This window comes from Mastomys coucha, unplaced genomic scaffold (genome assembly GCF_008632895.1).
Source record: "Mastomys coucha isolate ucsf_1 unplaced genomic scaffold, UCSF_Mcou_1 pScaffold23, whole genome shotgun sequence".
NCBI classification, from domain to species: Eukaryota; Metazoa; Chordata; class Mammalia; order Rodentia; family Muridae; genus Mastomys; species Mastomys coucha.
The window spans coordinates 39,936,317-39,955,663 of NW_022196906.1; the positions used below are offsets into that span (position 1 = coordinate 39,936,317).

A 19,347-nucleotide genomic window follows, 5' to 3' on the forward strand; every position below is an offset into this window, starting at 1 on the left:
TTCTCTGTACACTTCTGTCTGCCTTGGATTTCTAAGCTTCTTAAGCAACAGCTATATGGGGCTATACTCACACAAAATACCTGGGAAGGTATCCTGAAGCATTTCTCCCTAGAAGGCACAGGAACCCAGCAGAGCAAGTCATCTGAGTGTAAGCTACAGGTAACAGGAGGTACGGTCCCAAGCAGTAAAATCATGGTGACTGTTAGTGTGAAGAATGGAGAGAAAATGCCACGTGGGCCATTCTGTGAGTAGATGTGGAACACTGAACTTAATATGGGGGTCAAAAGGTAAGCTTATGGTTTATTAGTTATCATTAAGGCCAGGTATGGTAGGGCACACCTTTAGTCTCAGCATTTGAGAGATGGAGCAGCTAGGTCTCTGAGTTCTAGGCCAGGCAGGGCCATATAAGGAAACTGTGACCAATCTACAACATTCTTTCTTACATCTACTCAGGGTTACTTATAACTACTCACCCGTCCTAGTGTCCTACCCTGTGAGATGTGATGGAGTCAATTTGGTACATTCATTTCCACAGGACAAAGATTCTGTTATGTTTATAAGGTAGGAAACCCCACCCCAGCTTTTTCCATTGGAATCTAAACTATGATAAAAGAAACAGACATCAGTAAGTTTGCAGTGAAATGTCGACTTTTATATTAAATGAGCACTGAACAGAATGGATTCTAATCAAGAAGCCTTTGCCAAAGCATAGTCACAAGCTCCCCTGGGGAGGTTCAGTCAGCCTGCTGTAGTGGTCGTGGCAAAGACCAAGGCCCCCCTCACTGTTCCCACACAAACTGCTCAGAATCAGGAGCTGGCCATGCTCCCTTTCCAAAGTTTCTAGTTTTCATCACTGTAATAAACAGAAAACTGGCAATATTCACACACCTTAGCACAGACAGGTTTCAGGCAGAGCATACAGCCGTTAAGTGGTTATGCTGAAAATGCAAACATAAATTGGGACTTTTTTTTTAAACAATGAGTTATAATTCTTAAGAACAGGGCATGAGCTACTTAGTCAAGACTTATTTTACTGGGTAATGATTTTTGACAGAAGTATCAGGATTAGATAGAAGTCCTCAAAAGTCCTAGCAGAGGTGACATGGTGGCCAGAGCACTGCCAGTGGTAATCTACAATGCCAGGGCATCTCCACCTGCCATAGTAGAGAAACAGCTCTAGTACTTGGAAGGTAGAAGCAAAAGGACTGAGTTCAAGGGCATCCACAGCTCATGGTAATCCAGAGTGTACTACATACACTGAGACATTGTCTCAAGAGAAGAAAAATGTTGGGAAAGGAACAGAACAAGTCAAGCATGGTGGAATAGGCCTGTAATTCCAGTACTGGAGAGACAGAGACAGGAGGATCACCAAAAGTTCAAGGGCAGCCAGGGAACATGTAGACTCTAAGAAAATCACCACCCCACCAACCAAAAAAACAAAACAAAACAAAACAAAAAAACAAACAGTATCTGTCCTGGCTGGCTGGCCCCTTAACCAATGGCAAAGCAGTTTTGTTCACATCTTTAAAAAAACCACAAAGACTAACTGGTCTGTCACTGAAGCAATCTGGGTCTGGGATATCAACCAAAGAAAAACCAATCAACAATTTTAGGGGTAAACAGCACAAATAAACCTGGCAAGAAATGACAGTGGACTCCATATCTGCATGTTAGCAATAGGACAGAGTTTTATTTAAAAGGCTAGTGGTTCAAATACTATTGCTTGAAGAGCTCTGGTAGATATAAAATGTAGTAACATCTGAGGTTTATACACATATGCAGGAGCTGAAGGCCAGCTCACAGGACTAGTTCATCCTTGGTCAAGAGAAAACTACAAGTGCATGCTGCAGGAGTAACCTAATGGATTCTTTTGGACCATACTCCCACTCTCCGAGGAACAAAGAAACACTTGGGTAGGAAATGTTCTTTTTACACACAAAATTCTAGCTTAATTAACTCTCCTTCCTAAAATTATACCTCAGTTCAGAAAACAATCTGTCTTGAAAAACTCAAGAACTTGGGCTACTAAAAAAATAAAAGGGAATTTTACTGTAGTAAACAATTTTAGTAAACACCATGTATAATTTCCTGTCGCTAATGAAGACATGATACATTCACAACACTATGCCTTAAATTCCTACACAGATGCTCACCAGGGGAAAAAACACCTCAACTTCTATCCCTCTCAGTCAGGTGCAGGTCTCAGCACAAACCAACAACAGTTCCTCTAACAGCCCTGATGTCTGCTCTGAAGGCAAAACATAATAACTTAGATAATAGCTACAGAATGTGACCATTAAGCAAAATCATTGCAGAGCACATTTAATGAATTACTTCAATCCCCAACCTGGTCCAGTTAAAATGTTTGTAGATCTAGTTTATACGGGTCCATAGGCATATTAGATAACCAATAATCTATTGTTCTGTCAAGTGGCAGTTTGTGTAGCTCAAGCAAACCAGTAGGAATGTAAAAAGCTCTCTTGAAATCTCGACGAAGACACTAAATTATATAAGGAACCTTAAAATATCAATGAACTACCTCCATGGTGGTGCATGCCTTTACTCCCAGTCCTCGGGAGTCCAGAGTAGGCAGATTTCTGTGAGTTCAACACTTAGCCTGGTCTACAGTGCAAATTCCAGGCTAGGCAGAGCTATACTATGAGACTCTGTCTCAAAGAGCAAACCAAGGAACCTAGTTTATCTTTACTAAAATGGTAAAGATAGCACAGCTAAAGGGATGTGTGGTGGTGCATCTTCATTCCAGCACTTGGGAAGCAGAGGCAAGTGAACTCTGAGTTCAAGGCCAGCCTGGTCTACAGAGCTTCAGGACAGCCAGGACTATACAGAGAAACTCTCTCTCAAAAAACAAAAACAAAAAAGGGGAAAAAAATGATAAAGATAGCACATCTATTATGAGAGCAGCTTCACTGTTTCCCATGGGAAAAAACAACATTTTCTTTTTACTGATAGAATTTAAGAATTAAACCAATTAAAAAACAAACAAGCAAGCAAACAAACAAATAAACATGTCTAGGGGTTACCTCAGTGGCAGAGCACTTGCTTAGTATGTGCTAGGCCCTGGGTTTGAGTCCAGTACTGTAAAATATATCTATTTATATATATAATATATATAAAATGAAAACAAACATATACACCTTAAGATAATATAAAACTTGAAATAACATCAGGCATTATGGAATGGGAAACAATTCTGACCACACTTAAACCCAAAACAAAGGAAAACAACAGGTTGGGAGTGGGGGGAGGTATGACAAGCAGAACTCTGGAAGTTTAACATTACACAGACCCTACATCACAGAACACCACACAGAATGAGTTATACATCAGTAAGATCATCCTGACGGCAGTGCATGTCCTAGATAAAAAATGAGTTAAAAGTTTGCAATGTAAATAACCCACCTGTGAAGAGATGAAAGGGAAGCAGAGGAAAGGCTGCATGCATGGGTCTATTACAGACACGATAATGAGCAGCAATAAAAACAATATCCCAGAGTCCCCAGATCTTGTTTTCACTGCTTAAGATTGAGAGGAACAAACTCACTTGTAGCATCTCCCATACTGGAGTGACAAGCATGTTTAATCTGATGCTATATGTTAATAAAAATACTGAGGATACATGAATCAAACAAAACAACACAACATACTAACTCATGAACCTTAAAACTGGACCAAAAATAAGTTTAAAGCCAAGTAGATATGATAATTATCACACATGACATAATCCATAGAAAAAAGGGCCAAGAAAAGAATCTTCATATTGTACTCTTGCTTGATGTTGTCCTAGGAAAAACAGTGATAATTCTACAAATGTGTCATAACAACTAAAAAGTCCCCTTATGGTTTCAAATGAATCTTCCTTGGCTAATTTTTCTCCTCTCTCAAACAAAACCTTTATATACAGGACCAATTTAAACCCTTCCTCCCCTTCAAACATACAAGCATCCAGGAACATTGTACAATGCAAAGTGCCTTAAGAAAGGATTCTGTAGTGCCAGTGGTCTAACTGATCTGAGGAAGCTGGGATGCTGTTAACACTGATGGGGCCAGTCAAGCAATGGTGCTTTGCTTCTCCTCTGGTGTTTCCTCCAGCAACTGCATGATCAGTTCATGGAGGGGTTTGCAGATCTTTGCATAGCCCCCTCCTGTGAGATGAAGAAAATCAAACATGTCGTGGCAGGAGATGGCACCGTCCGAGTGCACAAAGCCCCCATCTATATCCAGGAGCTGCACATTGGCAAGCTTCGGCAGGGAAACCTTGAGAAGCTGGTTCACCTTGGCATTCTTTTGTCTTAAAGGGTTGGGCTTCTCACCTCGAGGTAACAGACCCTGGGGCAGAAGAGAAGAGTATTAACAGAGAGGGTTACTTGTTTTTCTTTACTTATGACTTGAGCTTCCCAATACCACTGAACTTCTACCTACAGACCAAAAGCTCCTGAGGTCTTGTCAGCATGTCCTAAAGCAGTGTATCATCTCTTATCCAGAGTTTATATTAATTGTCATTCCAACATCCCAGGTCTCTCACCTCATACTTCATATTTATTACAGGATCACTAAATGTTTATATTCTAAATATTTTTCTAATCAACTTTTGTTTCTGAGACAAGGTCTCATGAATCCTAAGCTGGCCTCAAACTCACTCCATGCTAAGGATTATAGGTATGTATCATCACATCTGGTTTATATGGTACTGGTGATGGAACCCAAGGCTTCACTGCATGCCAAGCAAGCACTCTTATCAACTGAGCCACATCCACAGCCCTTATCATCTTCACCATGGTAACACATATATACTTTTGCTCAGGAACTTATTGCCATTCGTCCCAAAACCAGTATGTCTTTCTTTCAATTCTTTCCCCCTATGCCTTGTCAGGAGAATGATACCTATCAATGCCAGAGAAAGCTACACTATAATACATTACAAGAAAGAGAATCAGGGGCTGCAGAGATGGCTCAGCGGTTAAAAGCACTAACTGCTCTTCCCAAGGTCCTGAGTTCAAATCCCAGCAACAACATGGTGGCCCACAACATCCGGAATAAGATCTGATGCCCTCTTCTGGGATGTCTGAAGACAGCTACAGTGTACTTACATATAATAAATAAATAAACCTTTAAAAAAAGAGAGAGAATTGGAGTCATTGGTATGGCACATGCCTATAATCCCAGCACTCCAGAGACAGCAAAATCTTGTAAGTTTGAAGACAGACTGATCTACAGAGCTAGTTCCAGGGCAACCAAAGCTACACAGAGAAACCCTGCCTCAAAGAAGAAAAAGAAAAAAGAGAGAGAGAAAAAGAGAGAGCTGCAAAGCTGTCTTAATGAAACACATGAATTAAATTAATAAATTACACACCTGGTATGATAAATGTATCCTAAATTAATTTTAACTGGTACATTAATGATCTAAAACAATTTTCACACAAATGAGATGTCTGTCTTTCTACTATGGTAAAGAGAAATATCACATGTCTACAGCAAGATTTTATCAACGCAAACTAGAAGTAGCCTTCAACAGATAACTGGTTCATCCCAGAAGCACTGCCAGATACTGCCATCCTTGTAGCCGGCTGATACCTAGTGATGGCACACAAGACAACTTAAAATTGTGTCCCTAGTTTCTCCCACAGGATATTTAAGATGTTCCCTTTCAAGGATAGATTTATTGTGGGGATGTAATTTTTACTCGCTTGTTTTGGTAGTACTGGGGAATGAAGTTAGGACCTCATGAATGCAAAGCAAGAGTTCCACCACGAGCTACAGTGCCAATCTTTACTGTGAATTTCACTCTACAAAAAACAAACATATATTTAAAGCACGTTCTTGTAATATCTACTCTAGTTCTTTCAGTAATATATTGGGGCTTTGGTTGCTAATTTGCTTGAATTTATACTTTTCCAAAAGCCACAGAGAATTCTGTTTGTTACACCAATCGTCTCCCTCGATACCTGTTATGCTAAAACATTTCAAAGATGAAGTCAGTCCTAAAACCAAGCTTATTACTGTTAAGTGTAAACTGAGGGACTAAGTGATTGCACAGGCTTGTTTTCTTCACAGCTACATCATATTGAATCTGATGCCATGATGCCTGCTTTGGCTACAGAAGACCCTGTCTCAAAAAAAAAAAAAAAAAAAAAAAAAAAAAAAAAAAAAAAAAAAAAAAAAAAAAAAAAGGTTAAGGGCTCTGTACCTAGTATTTCACATGCTAAAAATGATAACACAGCAAAGTCTGGTTGAGACAGAAGGAGTAACCAGGAAAGATGATCAATTACCAGTGATCATACACTTTGTTCCAGCTCTCAAATTATACAGAATGGCAGAATGAGTAGATCTCATGTCTACTGAGATTTATAAATAAGAATGAGAAAAAAATAAAGCTACTGAGATGGCTCAATGGGAAAAGACACTGCCAATAAACCTGATGATCTAACTTCAATCCCCAGAAACCATGTGATAGAAGAAAAATCAATTCCTTTAAGTTGTCCTTTGACCTTCTTAAACATATGATGGCAGAAGTTTGCACAGCACATACAAACAAAACTAATTATGAAAAAAAGCTTATGTATTTTTCCTTAATAAAAGTACCAAGATATGCTGTTTGATTCCCCCACTCCCTTTGATTTTAAATTGTCTCTAAAATAAGACATTATATTCCTGGCCACAGAGATTGCTCAATGGCTAGAGTGATCACTGCCCATGAACGAGTACCCAAGTTGCCCAGAATCCATGAAAAACCAGGTCCAGCAGAGGCAGCTGTAATCCCAGCACTCCTATTCTGAGATGGGAGGGACAGAAGAATTCCTGGAAGTGTAGGTGTCAAACTAGCCTGGAATATGCACTTCCCTATCAGACTTTTGGTATGTGTAGTGTTTCGTGTTTCAGTATCATTAAGACCTCAATCAAGACCTCTGTTAAATTTGGCTTATTTTTTTTATGGTGCTGAGGATCAAACCTAGGGTCATATACATATTATGCAAATATTCTATCACTGAGTTATATGCCCTTAACTCCTTAATATCCACTTTAAAACCAAGACTATTTATGGAGGATTTATCCTGTACCATTCATGCACCAACACTTCCCAAGAAGCAAGCCTCTTCAAAGCAAAACTCAGTCACAACAGCCCAGTCTAGAATAAGGCACATGGTACAACAGCTACAGCAACAATTCAATTAAATGCCAAGAAATAACTAAGATCTGAGGCTGGCAAGATAAGTCAGCAGGGAAAAGCTGTCACCAAGCCTGATGACCCAAGTTTGATTGCTAGCAACCTACATAATGATAGAAGAGAACTAATTCTTTTTTGTTACTTCCCCCTGGCTGTAGTGATGGGGTTAGAGACAGGACTTCTCTATGTAGTCCTGGAACTACTTCTCTTGCTGTCCTGGAACTTACTCTATAGACAACTCAAAGAGACCTGCCTGCCTCTGCCTCCCAAGTGCTAGAATCAAAGGAATGAACCACCACTGTCCATCCAGTGAGACCTGATACTATACTTAAAGGCTGTCTTCAGACAGACAGACAGACAGACAGACAAAGAAACACACCCCAGTTAAAAGATCTGGCTCTTCAGCATCTACAAGATAAAACCAAACTACTAGTAATTGCATACACATTCCTCCACGACTTCCTAACCATCCTGCCCTTACAAACTATCAGAAACAGCTTCCACTTAAAAATTCTGTTACTAATGAGAGACAACATTTTTAAAAGATTTCTGAGTGGATCTAAAGATATAACAAATCTCTACCCAGAAAGACTACTCACCAGTACAATGATCTTGGCCTGTGGCTGCCGCGTGTTTATAAGTTGTACAATAGCTTCAATCCCACCTGCTACTTCTTCTGCTGTATTTTCGTGGTTGTTTGTCCCTACCCAGACAACAATGACCTATATGAATAAAGAAAAAAGAGAGAAGATAAAGACCAAGGAATAAAAGAATACTAAAACATTTAAATGTAAGGCTTATTTTTTAAAAAAATTGGAGAAATGGGCACAGTAAGATGGCTCAACAGGTAAGGGCATTTGTCACAAAGCATAAAGACATAAGTTCAAACCCTTGGGAGGGGCAGTGGGGGCACATGCCTTTAATCCCAGCACTTGAGGCAGAGGCAGGCAGGATTTCTGAGTTTGAGGTCAGCCTGATCTATAAAGAGAGTTCTAGGACAGCCAGGGCTGCCCAGAGAAACCCTGTCTTGAAAAACAAAAAACAAGCAAACTTAAGGGCTGGAGAGAAGGCTCAGTGGTTAAGAGCATTAATTGCTCTTCCAGAGGTCCAGTTCAACTCCCAGCAACTACATGGTGGCTCACAACCATATGCAATGGGATCCAATCCCCTCTTTTGGTGTGTCTGAAGATAGCTATAGTGTACTCATATACATAAAATAATTTTTATTAAAAAGGTGCCAAAATTATACCAGGAAGAAACAAGAAAATTAATCTCACAAAATCCACCAACTACTCAAAAAAGAACAACAAACTTCCTGAATATGAATGAAACCTTTCTGGCAAACATATATCTTAAAGAGGGATTTAAGGAACTGCTTCCTATCACAATAAGACTTCTCCCTGGCTGGAAATACACTGCAATAGGGCACACCCAGGAGTGCAAATCCTATATTATAAATTTACAGTGCACTCAAGGAAGGAGTCCCTGGGATGGAACTGGATCGAGTTTTCATAAGTTTTTCTCTGCCTGTATTTAAATTAAAGGCATGGGCCACCATGCCCAGTGAAAGCAACTGTCATTAGTGACTCTCCTTTGTTTCTTGTTTTCTTTCTCTTTAGAGGTTGAAAGAATTATATTCAGTGTAGCAATTATAGATTTTCATAATGTGAAAAGTATTACAGATGTTTGTTTACATCTGTCTCAAACTTTCTTCAGAAGAACTCAGAGAACTTGGCTACACACTGCCTTATATGGTCAGCATTTCCTGAAATGAATCATGGCCTCACTCCGCACTGTATAGCTCAGGCTTACATTCCACAGACCTACATATATTCTGTGCAACAAATCACTTCCTAATATCAAAGACAGTCATAGCAATCACAATACAACCAGCCAAACAGACTGGATTCTCCTTAGGTCCATGCCTCAGTATGTTCCTAAGCAACGATATTTCCTACGAACAAGCATGAAGCAAAGAGCAATCATGAAACAGGCTTTAAAGAAGCAACTTTTTACTACTTCAAATACCTGCATTTGAAAGACTCAAGATTAGATATACTCTTTTAAAAGTAAGTTTTATCACCTTAGGCTTAATGTTCTCCAGCTCTCCATTCTTTAGTCTCCATAAAACATGTCGTGTTGTGTCTCCCCCAATTCCGAAATTAAGAGCATGAAGTGGAGAAAACAGCTCCCGCCATATCTAAAAACAAAACACTTGATTTAGTTAAACAAACAAACAAAAATCACTGGAAATTCTTTACTTGCAATGTGATTTAATAAATCAAAAACTAGGGGCTAAGCGAGATGGCTCAGCAGGTAAGAGCACTGACTACTCTGCCGAAGGTCCTGAGTTCAAATCCCAGCAACCACATGGTGGCTCATAACCACCCACAATGAGATCTGACGCCCTCTTCTGGAGCGTCTGAAGACAGCCACAGTGTACTTATGTATAATAACAAATAAATCTTTGGGCCTGAGCAAGTGGAGCTGACCAGAGCCCATGGGGCTGAGTGAGTGGGGCCAACCAGCCAGAGCAAGCAGAGATCCTAAAAATTCAATTCCCAACAACTACATGAAGGCTCACAACCATCTGCTCAGCCAGAGTGTACCCATATACATAAATAAATCTTTAAAAAAAAAAAAAATCAAAAACTAACATTTTTGTTGTTTTTTGGGACAGGGTTTCTCTGTGTATCCCTGGTTATCCTGGAACTCACTTTGTTGACCAGCCTAATCCTCAAACTCAGAAATTCATCTGCCTCTCCTTCTCAAATGCTGGGATTAAAGGCATGTGCCACTACTCCCAGCTAATCTTCCACACTCTTTATTCAAATGTTAGCACTGAAAACAGTATGTCATTCACTTGAAGGGCTTGGAAAATCTACCACGCTTACTGCAGCACCAAGTCTCAGCTCAAAGACCTGCACAGCACCTCCTAATGTCCTTTTCAGGAATTCTACTTTTTTTTTTTTAAATGAAGAAACCAAAAAGAAATAAAGTTGTATTTTAGGTTTCCTCTGGAAGAATACCTAACCCTAAGAAGAAAAAAAGGAAAAGCCTATTATAAAAATATACAATAAATTAGAAAGTGGAAGAACACAAATTAGTGAGAATCATGAGCAGGACAAACAAACAGAAGTAAGAATCAGACATAATCATCATCAGGCTAATACAGCAAACATTAAGCTTCTTGGAAGCCAGAGCAAAAAAGAGTTTGGTTACAGACTGTACCAAGCATCCCACTGGGTAGATCTGCTTCCCTTGTACTTGGCACTCTTTCTCTGAATCCTAAGCCTATGAGGAGAGCTTAGAATCAAAGACTGTAGGTTATACAGTAGGACATATAGTAGGAGCCAAGAATACCCTCTGCTTTACCTCGTACTGCTGCATTAACTGCACCATGGAGTCTCCCACAAACAGCACATCTGGCTCTTTGTCTTTACAATCCAGAACAAACCTATTATGCTGGTTTAAAGAAGAAAGAAAACAAGAAATTAGTATTTCTTTCCTTTTGCAATTTGTTGGCCTAAAAAGAAGAGCTGTCTGACCAGGTACTGTAAACCATTCTTTATGGGCAAGGTCCAGCGATTCATTCCCAATACTGTAAAACACACAAGAAGCAAACCAACCAAACCAACCGTTCTTTTTAGTTTACCTAGAGCTTATTCTTTTTTCTGAAGCTGACTGCAAATTAATTTCTACCTGTATCATTCTATTAGGTTTAGGTTCAAGATATTTGAAATTCTAAGAAATCCAGAATATCACAATGTTTCATATTATTAAAACAACACCAACGACTACAAGCACCCTATATTTTCCTCAAATAATTAAAAAAAAAAAGAAAGAGCCGGGCAGTGGTGGTACATGCCTTTAATCCCAGCACTTGGGAGGCAGAGGCAGGCAGATTTCTGACTTCAAGGCCAGCCTGGTCTACAGAGTGAGTTCCAGGACAGCCAAGACTACACAGAGAAACCCCGTCTCAAAAAAAAAAAAAAAAAAAAAAAAAAGAAATAAAGCAAGCAAGCAGCATTTGGGGGGCCATCAAGATGACCTAGTATTAGGCAAAGGCCCTTACAGGCAAACTTAAGTTTGAATCCTAGAACTCAAATGGTAGAAGGAAAGAACCAACTCTTCTAAGTTGCCCACTGACAGACAGACAGACAGACACACACACACACACACACTGATGCAAACTTCTTTGTATAGCTATGTACTTGTTACACTCCTTAAGTTTTGCTGTTGTTTTTGAGACAGATCTCAATACTTGGTCCTGACTGGCCTGGAAATCAAGATTTAGAACAAGAGGGCTTCAAACTCCAGAGATCCACATGCCTCTACATGAGTATTATAGTAAATGTGTGTACCACTACACCCAGCTATTTTCTTTTTTTAAAAAACTGTCTTGAGTACTCTAGGCTAGCCTTGAATTTCAGTATCCTTCTGTCTCTAATTCCCAAGTGTGCTGGAAAGATAGGTGTGTGCTAAATTATTTCTCTCTCTCTCTTATTTATTTTTGGTTTTTTGAGACAGGGTTTCTCTGTGTAGCCCTGGCTGTCCTCTAACTCAGAAATCCGCCTGCCTCTGCCTCCCAAGTGCTGGGATTAAAAGCATGCGCCACCATTGCCTAGCTCTTTCTCTCTTTTATTTTACTTTAGGTCTGCATATGCTTGTGAGTTTATGAGAATGACTGAGAGAGCCACAAGAGGGAGCTTTCTAACCTTGAAGCTAGAGATTCAGTGTGTTGTGAACTATCCAACCATGTTCTAGATGGCATGCCACTACTTAACTCTGCTCCGCATAATTAAGTAGCAAATGTTCTTAATGGCTGAGCCATTTCTCCAGACCCATACTACCCATGACTCTATCCCTAAGTATTTCAGCAAACATTTAAACTTAGGATGTTCTCTTATGAAACCATACTAAAAAAATTAAAAATAGTTCCATTACCATCTAACATCCAGGACTGGTAAGATGGCTTAGCAAGTAAGAGCACAGACTGCTCTTCAAAAGGTCCTGAGTTCAAATTCCAGCAACCACATGGTGGCTCATAACCACCTATAATGAGATCTGATGCCCTCTTCTGGTGCGTCTGAATACAGCTACAGTGTACTTATTTATAATAATAAATAAATCTTTGGGTCTGAATGAGCAAGGCTGACCAGAGCAAGCGGGGTTGACCAGAGCAAGCAGAGGTCCTAAAAATGTCAATTCCCAACAACCAGATGAAGGCTCACAACTATCTGTACATGCATAAAATAAATAAATCTTAAAAAAAAAAAAAAAGTAACATTCCAGTCCATATTCAGTCTTTCTAGATTCTCTAAGAGTTAAATATTTCTTTGAACCAGGATCTAATTAAGACCTGAGTCTTTTTTTTTTTCCTTCTCAGCTTCTTGAGGTAGCACTGACAACTTTCAGATATAGTACCTATTTTGAACACAGTTGTAGTATCCAAGTGTCGAACTGTTAGTAGATCTGGCCTTTTCAGTCTAATACAAGTTTATAAGCAGAAGTAGCCCAGTAGTAGCATGCCTGACTTTCCCTCCCTCTCCCTCCTTTCAATTAAGTTGCCTAAGCTGACTTCAAACTGCGGGCCTCAAGTGATCCTTCTGCCTCTGTCTACCAAATAACCAGAACTAGAGGTATGAACCACATGCCCAGCTAAGACAGTATTTATTCATCAGTGTGGTTTTGTTAGTCCTGCCTAAATCTACTGAGGTTTATGTAGCATTTGCTATCAGACCTGGTTAAGAAACTATTTTTTTGTTCTTGTGGCTGTCCCGGAACTAAACTATATAGACAAGGCTGGCCTCAAAATCACCATTGCATAGTTAGGCAATAGTTTTCTGATCTAGTTTCAGGGATAGATCTACAGGTTATTTCTTAAACACTCCAGGCAGAATTAGGGATCTTAGCTGGTAGAGTATCTACTAGCATGCATGAGGCTACGGGGTCAAACCCTGGCATTTTATGCCTGTAAATTCAGCACTTGGGAGGCAGACACAGGAACATCAGAAGTTATTATCTCAATAACAAAACAAAACAAACAAGCCTGGACAGCTAGGGCTACATAGAGAAACCTGTACTGAAAAACCAAAACCAAAACCAAACAAACCATAACTCTTGGTAGCCTTTGTATCTTCAGGTACCTATAAACAGACACATATAAAGTAAAAATGAAATACAAAACCAACCAACCAACCAAATGAACGAACAAACAAATCCTGGCCCCAGCACTGGGGAAGCAAAGACAGGATTATTCCTGAAATATATTGACCAGCTAGTCATGCCAAATTAATGAGTTCCAGATTCAGTGACAGACACTTCTTCAAAAGGTAGGGTAAAGAGCAATCAACTGAAGAAGACACCAAATCTCTGGCCTCCATATACATGCAAACACACACTGGTTTATGAAGGAACACAAAACAAAGTGATCCACCCCATTTAAGTAGACCACATGTTTACCTGAGACATCCACCTGTCATCTCCTTGAATATCTTCTGCTGCATGTGGAATAGCTGCTGGGTTCGAGTCTCCTTGGCTCATTCTACACCTGAGGAGAAATACCTTGTCATGTTTCATTTATTAACAAGAACATTAAAATAATACTGTCAGGTTTTATTTACCTTTTTTTTTTTTTTGAGACAGGGTCTCACTATGTAGCTTTGGCATCTTAGAACTCACTACCTAGACCAGGCTAGCCTCAACCTCAGAGATCTGGCTGCCCCTGCCTCCTGACTACTGGGATTAAAGGTGTACGATACTAGCCTGGCTACTTTATTTTTTTAAAAGATTTATTTTTACTTTATGTATGGATGTTTTGCTTACAGGTATGTTTGTACATCACATGCATATAGTGCCCACAGAAGCCAAGATGGGAGACAGGTAACCTGGAACTGGAAGAAGTTCCATTACAGAAGACCATTAGGTGCCATTATGGAAGATGGCAACTGAGCTGGGTTCTCTGCAAAAACAGCCAGTGTTCTTAACCACAGAGACATCTTTCCAGCTCCTATTTGTCAGGTTAAAAAAAAAAAAAGAACATAAAAAACATCTATTTTATTATGGGTTTTGCCTAGGAAATGAAGTAGGACTGATTTTTAGCAGAGATGAATTCTAGAACATGAGTGCTTAAGTCTCCAAAATCTATTACCACTGAACTTTAGACATTTCCTATCACTTATGAAAGAAGCATCACATCAAGTCTTTAACCCATTACTCCTCTGCCTTGTGACTAAGATTAAATGTACAAATTCTGCTCCAAACACACACTTAACCTGACATACCCAAATTTACATTACAGCCTTTTAGGGTGCTAGAACTACAAAGCAAAAAATGACTACACGGGGAACTGGAGAGTTGGCTCTGTGGTTAGTACTTGCTGTTACTGCAGAGGACTTTGACTTGGATTTTTAACACCCATGACTGCCTGTAACTCCAACTCCAAGGGGTATGACAACTTCTCCTAGCTTCCACAGGCACCTGCATACAAATGGCATGCAAACAAATACACAAACAGAATGACTACAGTGGCCAATCAAATGAAAGCCTGGCAACTCAGAGATGGATCTCTAGAATTGACTTGGTGGAGGGAGAGAAGAACCAACTCTGTGAAATTGTATTCTGATCACCTAAACACACACACACACACACACACACACACACACGCACGCACGCACGCACGCACGCACGCACGCACGCACGCACGCACGCACGCACGCACTGGAATTCACACACATATCATACATATGCATGCTTTAAAAATTACAGAGAGGGGCTGGAGAGATGGCTCAGCAATTGAGAGCACTGACTGCTCTTCTAGAGGTCCTAAGTTCAATTCCCAGCAACCACACGGTGGCTCACAACCATCTGTAATAGGATCTGATGCAGTCTTCTGGTATGTGTCTGAAGTCAGCAACGGTGTACTCATATAAATAACATTTAAAAAAAATGTAGAGAGAGCCAGGCATTGTGGCACACACCTTTAATCTAAGCACTATGGAGGCAGTGGCAAGTAGATCTAGGTGACTTCAAGCGTAGGCCAGTTAACACAGTAAGTTCTAGAACAGGCAAAGCTATTTACAGAGACCCTATCTTAAAACACAAACAAACAAAACAAAACAGAGGCTGGAGAGGTTCAGTGGTTAAGACCACTGGCTGCTCTTTCACAGGACCGTGATTCAATTCCAGACACACACAGCAGCTATCTTTACCTCGAGATTCTAGGTATCCAACACTCATTTCTGGCTTTCTTGGGTACCAAGTGTGAACAAGATATACAAACACACACTTAGACAAAACACACATATACATGAAATTTTTTTGTTTGTTTGTTTTTTTGAGACAGGGTTTCTCTGTATAGCTCTGGCTGTCCTGGAACTCACTTTGTAGATCAGGCTGGCCTCGAACTCAGAAATCCGCCTGCCTCTGCCTCCCAAGTGCTGGGATTAAAGGCATGCGCCACCACCGCCTGGCAATTTTTTTTTTTTTCCAAGACAAGGTTTCTCTTTATAGTTCTGGTTGTCCTGGAACTCACTCTGTAGACCAGGCTGGCCCCAAACTCAGAAATCTTCCTGCCTCTGCCTCCCACTACTGCCTGGCAAATCCAATATTCTTGTTTTTTAAAAGAAAAAAGAAAAGGAAAAAAGAAAAAGCCAGGTGTGACAGTGTATGCTAGCTCTGGGGATGTGAAGAAAGGCAAATACTGGGGCTAATTGGCCAGTAGAATGGCCAGTTTCTCCTAGTCTGGAACATCTGGTTATTGAGACACTATATATGGGCTCATGAAGATGTGAAAAACAGTAACTGAGTAACAAGACCCAAGGTGTGGTGACATACATTTAAATCCAGAATTTGGGAGACAAGAGGCAGATCTATCTCTGAATTTGAGGACAAATGTCTACCCAGCATGCTCTAGATAGGCCAGAACTACATATTGAGACCCTGTCTCAAAAGGGGGTTGGGGATTGTGGTAATAGTAACTGAGGAACACCCAAAGTGTGATGTCTGACCTCCACATGTGCTATATATAGTGCACGTACTATATATGTGCATCCACAGAAACACACACACACACAAAACTAGGGGTTAGGGATAAAGTCTGGTTGGTAGCATGGCTTGTCTAGCCATTCCTGAAGCCCTAGGTTCAATTCCTAGCATATTAATTCATATCAAACTAGGTGCATGCTCATTATCTTAGAACTCAGAAAGTAGCATGGAGATCAGAAGGTCAACTGTAACTATTTTTTCTTTTTTGCATGAAAAAGTCGGAGGTTTTTTCCCCTTAAATTCCAAAGATTCATCCTATGCATCTGGTAATATAATCTACTCTTAAGACAACAGGCCTGCATAAACTCTAACATCTACTTGGGTCTTTACTTTTACTTAGAAATGAGTTTTCTGAACTGGTCTATCAGGTAAACATCCATCTAAAACAATTTACAATTAACACTTATAAGGAACTTACTATTTAGTCAATTTAATTCCAGAAGTCAAGAGGTAGACAGGCAGATCTGTCAACTCAAGGACAGCCTGGCGTGCATAGCAAGTTGCAGGATAGCCAAGGCTACCTGCTCAAAGATATCTAAGGAATTTATTCTATTGCAAAACTGTTAAGCAGGAAAGGCAGTCCAGATTACTGAATTAGGAATGTTCATCTCAAAGGCTAAGAGCAACTGACTGCTCTTCATAAGGTTCTGAGTTCGAATCCCAGCAACCATATGGTGGCTCATAACCGCCCATAATGAGATATGATGCCCTCTTCTGGTGCGTCTGACAGTTACAGTGTACCTATTTATAATAATAAATACATCTTTGGGCCAGAGTGAACAGGGACTGAGTGAGCAGAGTTGACCAGAGCTAGTGGAGCCAACCAGAGTGAGTGGGGTTGACTGGAGCAAGCAGAGGTCCTAAAAATTCAATTTCCAACAACCACATTAAGGCTCACAATCATCTGTACAGCTACAGTGTACTCATATACATAAAATAAATAAATCTTAAAAAGAAAAAAAAAGGAATGTTCATCTCATTACATTTGTAGGACAGTGGACTTGTTCCATTTTGTGGCTTTCGGGATTGAACCCAAGAATCTCACAAGCTGGGTGGGCACTGTACTTAGCTAGCCCTAATCCATTCCAAACCAAGGCCCACCACTTTTTAAATTTTGTTTGATTGTTTTTAGAAAAGGTTTTTCTGTATAGCCTTGGCTATCCTGGAGCTCTGTAGACAAACTCAAAAATCTACCTGTCTCCATCTCCTGAGTGCTGGGATTAAAGATGAATGCCAACACCACTTGGTTCTTTTTAAAAAACCCAGCTTTTTTAATTTTTTATTTTTTTTTTAAATCATTGGCACTCTAACAGATTCAGTATGTGGAGGTCAAAGAACACTTCAAGGAAGTCAGTTCTATTCTTGCACTGCAGGGGTCCTGCAGTCAAACACAGATGGTTAGCAAAGCACTGAGCCATCTATCTGGTACTCAAGTCTATTACTCTTGAACAAAGAATGCTATTTTATATAGAAATAGATTGCATGAACATAATAAAAGTTAACTTTACCAAGCTGTTTCGCTTATTTTTTTTAGTTATCACTGCAAACACTGAGCAAAGCACTTGCACCTAACACTGTGTTGAGGGTCTCCCTGGGCAGCCCTGGCTGTCTTGACTGGCTGCAGTACCTGTTCTGCCTTCCCAATGCTGAGATCACAGGTGTGCAATACTACACTCAGTCATATGTTCCAATAGTCTTTACAGGCAAAATGAAAGGACATGGAAGAAACAGAGGAACGAAATTCCCGTACCTAAAGTTAAAAGAGTTGTAACTGGGAGAGGGTTAAAAAAAGTATTCCAAACTTGATAGTCCCTTCAACCATGAATACAAAAGCAGAGTACCTGAGTGAAATTACTTTGTGCCTCCAGACACTTGGATCCTGCACTCTTTTGCCAAATCAAACATCTTACAATACAAGTAGCTTCCACTGTTTCACAGAAGCCTGCAATTAGCAACATCTTTAAAACCCAGGATGGAAAGCTGAGCCATAAACTCCAACTGTTCTTTTTTCTTTCTTTCTTTCTTTTTTTTTTTTAAAGACTTATTTGTTGTGTATATAGCATTAGGCCTGCCTGCATGCCTGCAGGCCAGAAGAGGGCACATCATCTCACTATAGCTGGTTGGGAGCCACCATGTGGTTGCTGGGAATTGAACTCAGAACCTTTAGAAGAGCAGCACTGGCTCTCTTAACCACTGAGCCATCTATCTCCCTAGGCCCCTACTGCCTCTTCTTTTTAGGTCAGGCCAGAAACAATCCAGAGGTCTAGCCAAGCCAGGTGTGTTACACACCTTTAATTTCTCTGAGCCTGAGGCCAGCCATGTCTACTGAGGCTGGACAGCCAGGGCTGTTGTACACAGAAACCCTGTATCCAAAAAAAAAAAAAAAAAAAAAAAAAAAAGGATAGGGAAAGAAAGAAACAAAAGAAAAGAAAGAAGCCGCACACCTTTAATTCCAGCACTGAAGGCAGAAGAGGCAGGTGGATCTCTTTTGAGTTCAAGGCCAGACTGGAGTTCCAAGATAGCCAGAGCTATACAGAGAAACCATGTCTTGAAAAACCAATAAAATAAATAAATAAGCAAGAAGCAGGCAAGCTTTTATTTGGAAGTCAGATAATGTAAACTATGGTGTTCTTTACAACAAAAAATTCGACTGTTAGATGACTCAGCTGTCAGCTGGTAAAGCATTTACTGTACAAGTCTAATGATCTCCACAATTCCACAAAGCTGTTCCTTGATCTCTGACAGTCATTCACTATGCTTTCTATGGCATGTTATGTATACCCCACCACCAACATACATCATACAAATACAATAAAAAAATTTAAATGCATAACATTTTGGGAGACAGGAGATGAGACAGTGGTTGAGAGCATCAGCTGCTCCTGCAGAGGACCAGGGCTCAGCACCCATACTGTGGTTCAAAACCATCTGTGACTCCAGTTTCAAGGGACCTAGTACCTTCTTCCAGTCCCTGTTGGCATTGCATACACATGATATGCATACATACATGAAGGAAACACATTCATACACATGAAAATAAATAACACTTTAAAAAACACAGACGATTTTAAAAGTGAAGAATGAATCAGGAATCATCCAAGGAGTATCCTACTGAG

At 40.1% G+C, this 19,347-nt stretch overlaps 1 protein-coding gene across 3 annotated transcripts in view; it reads right to left on the minus strand.

Annotated features, from left to right (window-relative positions):
- Positions 1 to 634: 634 nt before the first annotated feature.
- Positions 635 to 19,347, minus strand: part of Pafah1b2 (platelet activating factor acetylhydrolase 1b catalytic subunit 2) — a 20,879-nt gene continuing 2,166 nt past the window's right edge. For all 3 annotated transcript variants that reach the window (XM_031343510.1, XM_031343511.1, XM_031343509.1), the window contains exons 2-6: positions 13,649 to 13,736; positions 10,559 to 10,648; positions 9,267 to 9,383; positions 7,783 to 7,905; positions 635 to 4,347 (exon numbers count right to left, since the gene is read on the minus strand). In XM_031343510.1, coding sequence (XP_031199370.1) covers positions 4,069 to 4,347; positions 7,783 to 7,905; positions 9,267 to 9,383; positions 10,559 to 10,648; positions 13,649 to 13,729 — 690 coding nt within the window. In that variant the 5' untranslated portion in view covers positions 13,730 to 13,736 and the 3' untranslated portion in view covers positions 635 to 4,068. The remainder of the gene's footprint in view (positions 4,348 to 7,782; positions 7,906 to 9,266; positions 9,384 to 10,558; positions 10,649 to 13,648; positions 13,737 to 19,347) is intronic.